The sequence below is a fragment of the Bos grunniens genome, chromosome 10 (genome assembly GCF_055505025.1).
Source record: "Bos grunniens cultivar Pamir isolate PY7600 chromosome 10, Bosgru_T2T1.0, whole genome shotgun sequence".
NCBI lineage: Eukaryota > Metazoa > Chordata > Mammalia > Artiodactyla > Bovidae > Bos > Bos grunniens.
The window spans coordinates 36,166,624-36,178,970 of NC_141174.1; the positions used below are offsets into that span (position 1 = coordinate 36,166,624).

At 47.1% G+C, this 12,347-nt stretch overlaps 1 protein-coding gene across 3 annotated transcripts in view; it reads right to left on the reverse strand.

Annotated features, from left to right (window-relative positions):
- Positions 1-12,347, reverse strand: part of SAMD4A (sterile alpha motif domain containing 4A) — a 222,222-nt gene that overhangs the window by 17,402 nt on the left and 192,473 nt on the right. For all 3 annotated transcript variants that reach the window (XM_086320605.1, XM_086320604.1, XM_086320606.1), the window contains 3 exons: positions 10,047-10,380; positions 7,716-7,801; positions 2,315-2,433 (listed from right to left, as the gene is read on the reverse strand). In XM_086320605.1, the coding sequence (XP_086176731.1) occupies positions 2,315-2,433; positions 7,716-7,801; positions 10,047-10,380 (539 nt within the window). The remainder of the gene's footprint in view (positions 1-2,314; positions 2,434-7,715; positions 7,802-10,046; positions 10,381-12,347) is intronic.

Sequence of the window (12,347 nt, forward strand, 5' to 3'; positions counted from 1 at the left end):
GAAAAGACTGATAAAATAACATTGATAAGAACCAATTAATTTGGGACTTGTGATAGTTCAAGGAAGGGCTGGGCTGCAGTTACCTCTGTGTTATGGGAAAAAACAGGTCTTTGAAGAAAATTAGTAGCTTAACAAGATCCCAGAGGTAATATTTATGAAAACAAATTATTTCCTAGAACTTTTGTTGTTGTTGAGTTGCTCAGTCATGTCTGACTCTTTGCAACCATGAACTGCAGCGTGGGAGGCTTCCCTGTCCTTCACTAAATCCCAGAGCCTGCTCAAACTCATGTCCATTGAGTTATGCCATCTAACCATCTCATCCTCTGTTGACTCCTTCTCCTCCTGCTCTCAATCTTTCCCAGCATTAGGGTCTTTTTCAATGAGTCGGCTCTTCACACCAGCTGACCAAAGTATTGGAGCTTCAGCTTCAGCAACAGTTCTTCCAGTGAATATTCAGGTTTGATTTCCTTTAGGATTGACTAGTTTGAGCTCTTTGCTGTCCAAGGGACTCTCAAGAATCTTCTCTAGCACCACAATTCGAAATTTAGCAACTTCCAATTGAACATCCATAATCGATGATTGAATTCACTCTAATCAATATAAGGAGGCCTAATTGGGCAAATCTTGAGTTAACCCAATTCAAGCATCGGTTAATAACACTCTAGAGAAATCAAGGTTACCAGACACTCAGATTAGGACCAAGGACAAAACAGGGCAGACAGACGAGCAGATGGCATTTTGGGGAGGAGGAGCAAAGAGCTTGAAAGCTCTATCTTTATCTTCAACTTCTGAATTCTTTCTTTCTCTTGGAACTTGTCTCCCAAGGACCTGGTTTGCAAGAGGGGTGTGGATCTTCCTCTTTCTTAGTGGGTATTGCTGCCCTTACAAGAAGAGGGAGAGTCTAGGGCAGGGGTAGCCCCAGGGGAGAAGGCTAAGGAGCAGGCCTGGCCTTTCATTTGGGCCCCAGGAATCCTCAAGGTGCACTGGTGGTCCAGCCCAACCCTCCAGGGAGGCTTGGGACCAAGGAGCTGGCTACAGAGTGTTGTTTTATCTGGCTTTTCTGCACATCATCTGGAGACCAGGAAAGTGACCCAGCATCCGTAGCGCTTAAGAGTACCGACTCTGGAGCTGGCCTTGGCCTGTCTGGTCCAAATCCTGGATGCCTCCCAACTCCCCTGTAAACTGGGGTTAATAATAGCCCCTTCTACCTCATATGCTTGTTGCAAGGATTAAATGTAATAATATTCTTAAGTGCTTGGATACACTTGGCACAGAGCAAATGCTAAATGTTTGTTTAATAAATAACTGTGTTATATATGCTGGAATATGATAACACTTCAATTTTTACATTAATTTTTAATGAAGACTTTTCTCAAATTCCAACTGGCCTTATCTCCCTGAGGTACTATGAAACAGTGATGTTTCAAGGCACACTTATGCAAATAAATGCCAAACATTTGAACAACACAGTCAACAACACACTCAACACTTCTACATATGCACTGAGAAATGAATTCAGAACTTTCTAGGTGCGAATGAAAAAATGATTATTTATATGCTCATGTTGAAAAGAGTAAAAAAGGATGTTGATTTTCCAGCATGTCGGCACCATCATTCTCTTGTCTCCCCAAGACGCCCTGTTATTGTTCAATGGTTCACTCCACCCCTCCCCATGATTCCTCCCCTAGATTGGCACTATAATTCACCTTTAATATGCAACTGGATTCTTCAATTTAAAACCAGATTAAAGTAATGGGTTGTAAAGTACAACAAGGCTTTTTTTAACTGCATCCAAGATGCTGAAGTGCTATGAAAAATCAAGAATGGTTCTGCTCTACTCTTAGATTGCAGCTCAGACCAAAATAGACGAGCACTGGGCTCTTCACCCTGCCACCAACTATAATTAGCTTGTCTGCAGCAAGAAGGGAGAAAAAATTACACTACCACTTAAGGTGCAGAGAGAACAACCTGTTTTTGTCCTTTCAGAGCCCCCTGTTGTGGATAAACCACCGAGTGTTTTGCTGGCACTCATTAAATCGTACCCGCTCACCACTCCATGCCCATCTGTACTAATAACATCATTTTGACCATGTAAATTGAATTGCCAAAGATCACATTCAGCTCTTCCTCTGGGAAGTCTTTCCCTCTACAGCCTTTTCCCCACCCCACCTGTTTAAAGAATGTGGTCTGAACTTGTCAGAGGACACTCTAAGAAATAAGGAATGATGCCCTGTGTAGTCTTGACCCTGGAACCCATGCAGACAGTAAGGTCCTGGAACCACCATGCATTACAAAGACTGAAATCCCAACATACTTTCTTTGCTGTCGATATCCTGATATGTCTAGAAGGGTTTTCCGAGGGAAAGACCGAAAGAGCTTCTGCACCTGCTGTTTCCATGACAACAATCTTTTTTTCTGTGTCTCTGTAAATGCCTGCAAAAACAAACAGGACTTTTTAATGGGTGACGCAACCTGGCATTAGAGGGAGAAACATGCAATTAATAGGGGAAATATTGGAGTCCTATGGTTGCCTTTTCTTCACCTTGTTTCCAACCTGATCCAAACAGCAGTCAATTTCATTTGAGAGCCTCCTGTACTGAAAATTCAAGTTATTTGACATTGGAGGTGCCTGGTAAGGTACATGCATTAAGCTTTTGGCAATCCTTGATTTCGGTTGCATTTCTGGCAGATCCCTACCCTCCTTCCTCTTTCCCCTGACTCCACTCTGGACTCTATTTATTAACCAATAATGAATTGCAAAATTGATTGTTGACTACTCTGGCTTTTGCAGCCCCCCTGCATTTTCATAATCAATGGAAATGCTAAACCACTCCAAAAATCAATCTTTTTGATGGTCTGTGCTCACCCTGGAGTGGTCTTCAGGGCTTCAGAACACAGAGTATACACTGTACGTGTTAGGACTCTGCTGAGAAATCTCCAAGTTATGAGCCCCATGTGCTACACAACCCTAGTGCACCGATTACCTAAATTTTGTCTAAGGCTTAGGAAAATGGATAGATCTGATGTCTTCTCAAGCCTTTTCTGGTTTGGGGAGGTTTCGTCTACTGCCCCGTACATAACACTCTCCCATCAATATCATGTGTCCTTCTGTGTACAGCTGTGTACTCAGGGCAGCCCAGGGAAGGACTTCACGGGGCTGTAAGTCCTCAAGGCAGGGACTCTCAAATTCAGGATATATTAGGATCCCCACAAGGAGACTGTTAAAATCTAGATTTTCGATCAACTCCCACACACCAGAGCCTGGTTTCATAGATCTCGAGAGGAGTCTAGGGGGTTTGTGTATGCAGCAATTGCCGGGGAATTCTGCTGCAGGTAGGTCATGGCCATGTAATATTCTAGATTGGTGAGGATCACACACATGATATAGGAACTCCCTGTTAAGTGTGTACAACTGTGGTCCATGTGCTGTCATAAGTCCACCAGATCTGACTAATGAGCAATAACAGTGATGGAGATACCATACCCAAGTAGTTTTGTCAATAAAGCATGAAATAAATACTTTTTAAGTAGCAGTAAATGATTACTCAGAGTAATAATAAACTACATGCCTGTTTCCCATAAAGGAAGCAGATTCCTTAAACAGAGAGAAAAGAATGACAGCTTAATGTTCTTCTACTGACATTTAATCTTTAAGGACCCGAACACAAGAGAGCTATGTGAACAAAAGCAAAAAGACGTGAATCATATTATGGAAAAGATACTGACAACTTGCAAACCCCTTCCTCCCAGGTGACTGTGGCCAGATGCCATTGAGGACAGTCATCAAGGAGGGCTTCCCCACCAGACATTCAGTGCCCCATTAGAGAAGAAGGTGCTGATATCCCTTAAGGTGCATGGTGAATGGTCTCAGGGCTAAAAGGTGAGGCTGTGGCTCTCCTCTACGGTCCCTCTCATTTGCTGATGATACTAGGTGAATGTCCACGAGTATCTCCAAAAACTGCAAAAGGCAAGCATTTCTGCTAGACTGATAAAGGGATGGGTAGATTCTGCTTTTGACTAGCTTAGTCAGCCAAGTGTTGAGCAATGACACAAGATGCTGGCACGCAGGTCAAGATGACCTGGGGAGCAGAGTCCAGCTCAGTGGTCAGTGGAAGGCTCTGGATGCAAATGGGCAGGGGTCAAATCTCTGCACATCTTTATGCAGGTTCCTCCACCTGAGACTCAGCTCCTTTAACTCAGGACAGTGATACCTAATCAAAGGGATGCTATAAGGATTCAAATTAATTTACACACGGAGGGCATTTAGAATATTCACAACACACCTAGCTCTTCCTTGTGCTGCACGTGCCACTGCCCACAGACGCCCTCCCCAGGTTTCTCGGCTGCATGGACTAGCCCTTTGGTGGTGGCACATGAAGGTCTATCCCATTTGGTATTCAACCATCACCTTTAACACCAACAAAAGACTTTAAGGTCTCCAAACCACAATATTGAGCGGGTCTGGAGCCAGCCTGAGCTTCCAAGTGACAAAGGAGTAAAGGGGTCACTTTACAGATGTGCATTCAAAGTGCTGCCAGGGACACTGGTTCATATGTGACATTTCCCACGGTGACAAAGAACACCCAAGAAGATGGAAATGTTTATGCCCCCTCAGAGAGGTCAGGTCATCCACTCAGCACCAGGACATCAGACTCACAGTAATTGGGACTGCAGATAGGAGTGGGCCCCTTAGCAGTGCTGAGTGTATGGCTGTTCTCAGTCCTGGAAGACACTGCTGGGAGGCTCGAAGTGGAGCTAGACTATGGCTGGCAAGGAGTGATTTCTGAAAGCTGGTTCCTGTGCGTGCCTGCAAATAGCACTCTACTGTGGCAGCTCTGCTATCGACTGGGAGGCCAATACCTCACCCCAGCCCGCTGCAGGCAGCTCTAGGTGGGGCTGGCAGAGCTTCTTTGGGGCTGGAAGGGAAGGAAGATTCCACTCTCCCGAATGCCCACACACAGCCAGTCAGCCACTTCTGAGTCCTCTGCCCCTGTCAGGCCCTGACTCAGACGTCTGTGTGGAGGCAGATGAGTCCTACAGCTCCTGTTGCTGGATAACAGGGCTCATGAAGGGGACAAGGGCTCATCTTCAGGGAACCATCGGTCCAAGACGGTGAGGAGCCAAGAAGCCTGGGCTTGTAATGCAGGAGATGAAGTGATGGACTTCAGAAATAAGATTCAGAACTTTCTGGCCTTCCTTTTACTGTTCTAAGGAGTGGCTCCTTTGTCCTTGGGGAAGAAGGAAGGTGTCTTGGCTTGGTCAGCACCCTCCCTTCCAGCAGCTGAAGAACAGCTCGATCAGGCTGTGAAAGGAGCCCTGTCTCCCGGAGCCCAAGGGAGTCTTCAGTGAGAATGGAGGCTGGGCCTGGACAGGGCCTCCCGGGGGTGGGGGTGGGGGTGCGCTCTGTACACACAGAATACTCCCAGGCTGTGGAAAATTATTCAAAAGCCTTTCCTCTTCCTCAAACTCAACTAATAAAAAGCCTCGGACATTTCCCCCTCCCAAAGCAGTGTGCAGGCGCCTCCATCCTGACACGAATGCAGGCGAGCAGAGTGGGCATGAGTCCTTTCTGCCCCGTGATTCCCGTCAGCGAGGCCCCTCCGTGGCAGTCAGGAGAGAGGAGCCCACACAGTGCCACGGAAAGGAGAGCCAGGGCGCAGAGGGAGCATGCACAATGGCAGGAAAGTGAGCAGCGCCAGACCACAACATGGGCGCTGCGGACCAACGAGGATGCCTGCGCACCGCCCAGCAGAGGCAGCTGGAGGACTCGTTATTTCGTCTCCTGTGCTCAGCAGACTGGAGATGAGGTGGAAGGTAACTTGTCCTTCAGTTTCTCGCAGGCTCAATGCTGGCATGGGTGTGGGAGCGGAAGCAGGGTTCCGGTCTGCTTTTTCAGAAGCTTAAACGCCTGGCGATTGGTAGCCCCCTAAGCCCACCCCAAGTGCCCTCCTCCCCTCCAGGTGCTGCTCCGTCCACCTGGACCCCTCTCTGTTCTGCCTCCTCGTGGAACAAGTCTCTCCCACTAAGGCTCTCTCTTTCAGGTCTAGTTTGGAGGCAGTCCCTCTGGCCTCTATAGGTGCCCACCGCACCTCCTGGGCTTCAGCCCCACACCGGTGGCCTTATGGTCACACTTGTGATGACCTGTTTTCCTTTTGTCTCACCCACTCTCCTCCTACTGGAAGCCCACCAGCCAGGGGCAAGACCTAGGTGCTTTATAAATACCTACAGAATGAATGAACTCTAAAATCCATCTCCTGTTCTGGCCTTCCATCTTTCTATTGCTTTTTGCTGGCCCAGATGAGAGCTGTGTCAGGACTGGACACTAAAAAGGGTGAGTGGGAGTTCACAGTGCCGTGAGAGGAAATCGCAAAAATGTGAGTTTCAGGGATGGGGAGGAGGGGCTGGGATGGAAACCCAGTGGGAGACCGCACACCTGCGTGTGAGGGGCAGGTGGAGTCACAGCACAGAAGGGCAGAGGGTGCAGAAAACCAAACAAGCCGCCAGCAGCAGATGGCCTGTGGGCAGCTGGAATGTGGGAAGTGCATCTCCCTTCCCTGGGGCCCACTGGACTCCTGGGGTTCCAGCTACCAGCATGGCAAAGCCCAGGGGACTTGGAGGCCTTTACCATCTTATTTTCACATCTAAGTCCCACAAAAAGATCTCAGTAGCCTAGGTTTATCCAGTCCTAAGTTTTCTAAAACCATAACCCTGTCTGTGTAATTCTCTCAGGGGAGGGGCACCCAAGAAGCCATTGGGATCCTGGGTCTGAGGCACAACTGCTTGTCCCCGCCATGTCCCTCGGGACAGCCCTGGCCAGGACCTTCCTCGCTCCATCAGAGTCGCTCCATCATTGTCCCGAGGGCCTGGGAGGCATAGCACCAGCCTGACCTTCGTGAAAAGGACAGAGATTGTCATACTGAGTGAAGTAAGTCCGACAGAGAAAGATAATCATCATATGATATTGTTTATATGTAGAATCTTAAAAAATAGTACACAGTAACTTATTTTTACAAAAGAGAAATAGAGTCACAGATGTAATAAACAAACTTATGGTTACCAAGGGGAAAAGGTGAGGAATATATATGTCAGTGGGACTGACATACACACACTACTATAAGGAAAATAGATAACTGATAAGGACCTACTGTACAGCACAGGGAACTCTACTCAATACTCTGTAATGGCCTATATGGGAAAAGAATCTGAAAAAGAGAGGATAAATGTATATGTAGAACTGATTCACTTTGCTGGATAGCAGAAACTAAAACAACATTGTAAATCAACTGCAACCCAATACAATAAAAAAAAAAAAATTCCTATGAGAATCAGAAATCAAAACACAGCAGAAAGCCCTCAAACCATACCCAACACACACACAGACACACATTATTTGTTCTGAACACTCTCCCCTTTCTCCCTGCTTGGTCCACCCCAGGCTCTGTCCCTCAGGGAGGCCTCCAGAGTCAGAAGCTTCTCTCAGGCACTTGCCTCCATGTCAGAGCTCAGTCTAGGTGGATCTCTGGACACCAGAGGAACACACAAGCTGCGTTTAGGTTTGAAGTCACCACAGCTGAGTTCTGCTCGAGCTATTATTAATGACTGTCTACTCCTCAAAGATGAGATGTCAGAGACCCAAATGATCACCTCACAGAATCTCTGAGAACTACTTCAAAGGAATGATAAAAAGCAGTTTCATGAAACCTGTCACTACTTACCTCATGGATTAGACATTTGTCTATGAGCTGTAAATAGGAACTTATATTTTCCTCATCGGGTCTGGAGACCAAGAGTTGTGTGCACACTGGGAATTAAAAAAAAAAAAAGGATGAATTAGAAAAATGCACATCCATTCTAACCCCTGAGATCTGCCTCCGATTTCCTTTCAGGACCAATATTTTGAGAGGTATGTGTGACCGTGGCTTTACGTCAGCTTCACAAAAAAGGCCAGGAGGCTCCTCGTTCCACTGAAGTCAAAGGCTTGGTCACCACAGGAGCCTTTGCCTCCAGAAGCCCCTTTGGTTAATTCCACGCATACCATTCTATATTAAGCCTTCTGCAACCCGGCCCGAGACAGACACTCTGGAAGAAGAAGAACGCAGCAGCGTCCCGAGCCCTGTCTTTGAAAGAGCGTCCTTTGAGAGGGAGTTCAAAGACCCTAAAGACCATCAGCCCTCCTCAGAGCAGGCACCATCATTTTATGAATGAGCCGCACATCTCATTTGGAGGAGTGAGGCTGGCGCACCTTGTAGGATGTGAGGTGTGTGGGCATGCACATGAGTAAGGAGCCTGCTACTCATTCACGGGAGGGTGATTTTCTCAAAGTGATACCCACACATTTATATATACACAGGTCCACCTACACACCCAAGTTCAGAGACAGGGCACAACACACACACCCACTGGACAGCTCACGGCCACGCTAGTGCGATTCACTCTATTCCCATCCGAAAGAGCCTGGTGTTCTGCTTTTGATGGGAATGTTTAGGACAGGTGGCGGTGGTTGGACAAAGACATCAGTTAGGAGTAAAAATGGCTTGCTCTCAAGATCAAGCTTAAAACCTGGGCACCATGATGTCTTTCTCTCCCTCATCCCACATACCTGATCTGTCACAGAATCCCATTCATACCATGTCTTGGCACATACGTTTTTCAGTATAACACTGTGGGTAATAACAAAACATGGAAACTACCTCTATATCCACTAATTGGGGCCCTGTCAAATTATGGTTTATGCATATGGGGGAACAGTATGCAGCCTTTAAAAAAGAATGAGATGGTACTTTTGTATTGATAGGGATATTGAAAGCATATAATGTAAAAAAAAAAGCTGTAGAGAAATATATAAACAAGACCTGTTTGTGTGTAAAAAGGATGCTCATGTGCTTATATATAATTACAGTGTTTCTGAAGGGATATTCTGAAATGTTTATAGCGGTTACCTCTGGGGAGGAATATGGTAGGGCCAAGGGTAGAGGTGGGGGCTGTTTTCACCTTTGATCATTTTTCATTTAGCTTTAATTTTTATGTTGAGTGTGACTTGATTGCATAATTTATTTGAAAGTAGTTAAATTTTAAAAAGCAGCCATGCCACAGGAGTGCAGAGCCCACATGGATCATGTCATGGGTAAGGGGGTGAAGTGCAGCATTCTCAGGTAACCAGCCCACCTGTACCTCCAGCAGGGGGTCATCTACTCTAATCCACACAGCAAGGAGCCCCTTGGGGGTAGGGGAGACTGAGAAAGTGAATGGGGGGGACCCATGCTGACCATGAAGCGGGTGGCATTTCAGCTCCAAAGGATGCTACGAGTCACCTCCTCTGAACCAGAATTCTGCAGATCTCAGTCTTTCTAAGAACACGAATCACCAGGAATCTCTCATTGTACCTATATAAGACTCAGGTGTTCCCTTTCTTTTGATTAGAACTCAGTTCTTTGAAATGGTCTGAAATATTGGACAATAGAAAACACATCGGTCCCCCTTCCCAGAGGAAAAGTACTGGCATTCACTACATTTTAAAAATAATCAAGAAAAAAAAATAATCAAGAGCTCTTGAGAAACACCTGATCAAGCACAGATTAGTGTTGGACGTGGTAAAGGATACGTGCATAAGGGTCTGGCTCAGGGCAGTCACAGGTAGAAGGGGTGCTGTCAGCCAGGGACCATGTGTGAATTCTGTGCTGCCCTACAGACACAGGCAGCATGGCCATGGTACCTTGGGTGGCCTGTAGGAAGCCTGCCTTTAGCTTGAGAGTCCAAAGGCCCAGTGAATGGTCCACCAGGAGGGCCCTGTGGGCCCTGGTCTCAGGGAAGGGGAAAGATGGGAGCTAGGGTGAAGGAAGAGGCCTTGACGGGTGGTTTGTCCGAGAGCTTGGAATCCAGATCCAAATACCTTTCCCCCTCTAGGCTGCACTTTCTGCATCTGTAGAATGGGCTAATAACATGGATTCTGGCAGTTCACCCCACACCCAGGGGAAGCCCATGGGAATGGGTACCTCTGGTCAGGGGTGTTGAGAAGAGAAAAGGGCAGGTGGGAAAACTGGGCTTACCTTTCCCCATGACACGTGTGAACTGCCCGGGGAGATCCCCCTCCGGCAGGGGGGTGACAGCCAGCTCCCCGTCACAGCTGCTCAGCTGGTGTGGCTGGAGCCCGCCACTGGCCCCAGCTGAAGTGGTGGCTGTGGCTCCCGCGGCCGTGGCACTGTCTTTGCAGTCCGGGCTCTGGCTCTCGGGGCCCATCAGCGAAGGCGGGTGCGGGGCCTGGGGCTCCCGGCGGCGAGCCTCTGGGGTGGTGCTCGGTGAGCTGTACGCCTTGATGGGGGTCAGGATCATCTGGTGCAGCTCCTGGAGGGGGAGGCGCAGGTTGCCCCCCTCAATGATGTCCTAGAGGGTCAAAGGGAGAAGACCTCTGTTAGGGTCAGGAACTGGGATGACCCACCTCCATGCCTCCCCCGCCTCTGCCTGGAGCTATTCCCAGATGGGGTTCATGTCTGCTGACACTTTCATTAGAACGTTCTTTGGAAGATGGGACAGTTTACAATGTAATCATTCTGGGGACTTCCTCGGTGGTCCAGTGGTTAAGAATCTGCCTTGCAATGCAGGGGACATGGGTTTGATCCCTGGTCCAGAGCTAAGATTCCACATGCCACAGAGCAACTAAGCTCATTTGGCACAACTACTGAGCCTGTGAGCCACAGCTAGAGAGTACACATGCCAAAACGAAAGATCCTGCATAACGCAACAAAGATCCCAAGTATCGCAACTAAGACCTGACGCAGCCAAATACATAAAGGTTACAAATTAAATCACCAATATTAGCCCAGGTAGAAAATTTTAAAAATATATACATGTATAATGAGGAAATAGAATCACTTTAAAATCCCACTAAGATGCTAAAATCCCACTAAAATGATTTCGGTATATTTCCTTCCCTGGCATCTTCTGTGCCTTTCCTTAAAGTACATTTGATAGAGTTTACGTCACACACTTTAGAAGCTACACAACAAAGTTATACAGGGCCACGTATTTCCTGTAGTATGATTTGTTTTAGATGAAGGAACCTGCTCATTCACACTTTCATCCAGCCCATGGCAGAGGCAACACAGGTGTGGTTAGAAGCACTGATGCTAAGACAGATGCTTGGGTCTGATACAGCTGTGTGTCCTTGGGTAAATGTCTTCTCTGTGCCTCAGTTTCTCTGTGTATAAGATGAAGATTACTATAGTACCTGCCTCATGGGTGGTTGCAATGAGCTTAATATTTGTAAAGCTACAGGTTCCTATGTTATGTGACTCTTTGTTAAATTTATTTTTTATTATTATTTTTTAATATAAAATTTTAAATTTTAACTGGAGGCTAATAAAATTGCTGCAGATGGTGATTGCAGCCATGAAATTAAAAGACACTTACTCCTTGGAAGGAAAGTTATGACCAACCTAGACAGCATATCGAAAAGCAGAGACATTACTTTGCTAACAAAGGTCCGTCTAGTCAAGGCTATGGTTTTTCCAGTGGTCATGTATGGATGTGAGAGTTGGAATAAGAAGAAAAGCTGAAGAAAGCTGAGCGCCGAAGAACTGATGCTTTTGAACTGTGGTGTTGAAGACTCTTGAGAGTCCCTTGGACTGCAAAGAGATCCAACCAGTCCATCCTAAAGGAGATTAATCCTGGGTGTTCATTGGAAGGACTGATGCTGAAGCTGAAACTCCAATACTTTGGCCACCTCATGCAAAGAGTTGACTCATTGGAAAAGACCCTGACGCTGGGAGGGATTGGGGGCAGGAGGAGAAGGGGACGACAGAGGATGAGATGGCTGGATGGCATCACCGACTCGATGGAAATGAGTCTGAGTGAACTCCGGGAGTTGGTGATGGACAGGGAGGCCTGGTGTGCTGTGATTCATGGGGTTGCGAAGAGTTGGATATGACTGAGCGACTGAACTAAACTGAACTGAACTGAATTACTTTACAATGTTGTATTGGTTTTGCCATACATTGACATGACTCCGCCACGGGTATACATGTGTTACCCATCCTGAATCCCCCTCCCACCTCCCTCCCCATACCATCCCTCTGGGTCATCCCAGTGCACCAGCCCTGAGCATCCTGTATCATGCATCGAACCTGGACTGGCGATTCATTTCACATATGATAATATACATGTTTTGGGTGCTCTGACCTGCTGTGCACTGAGCTAGATGGTGTGGGGGATGGGGATATGGTGGGAAAGCTGTTAAGGTTCCCTCGGGGAGTTTACATCCTACCAGGACATGAATATTCATCATGCTGGAGACTGAGAAGCAGGGCAGGGGTTCCTGGAGGGGAGGTTCTCATGGGCTGCAGGTTCCTGGG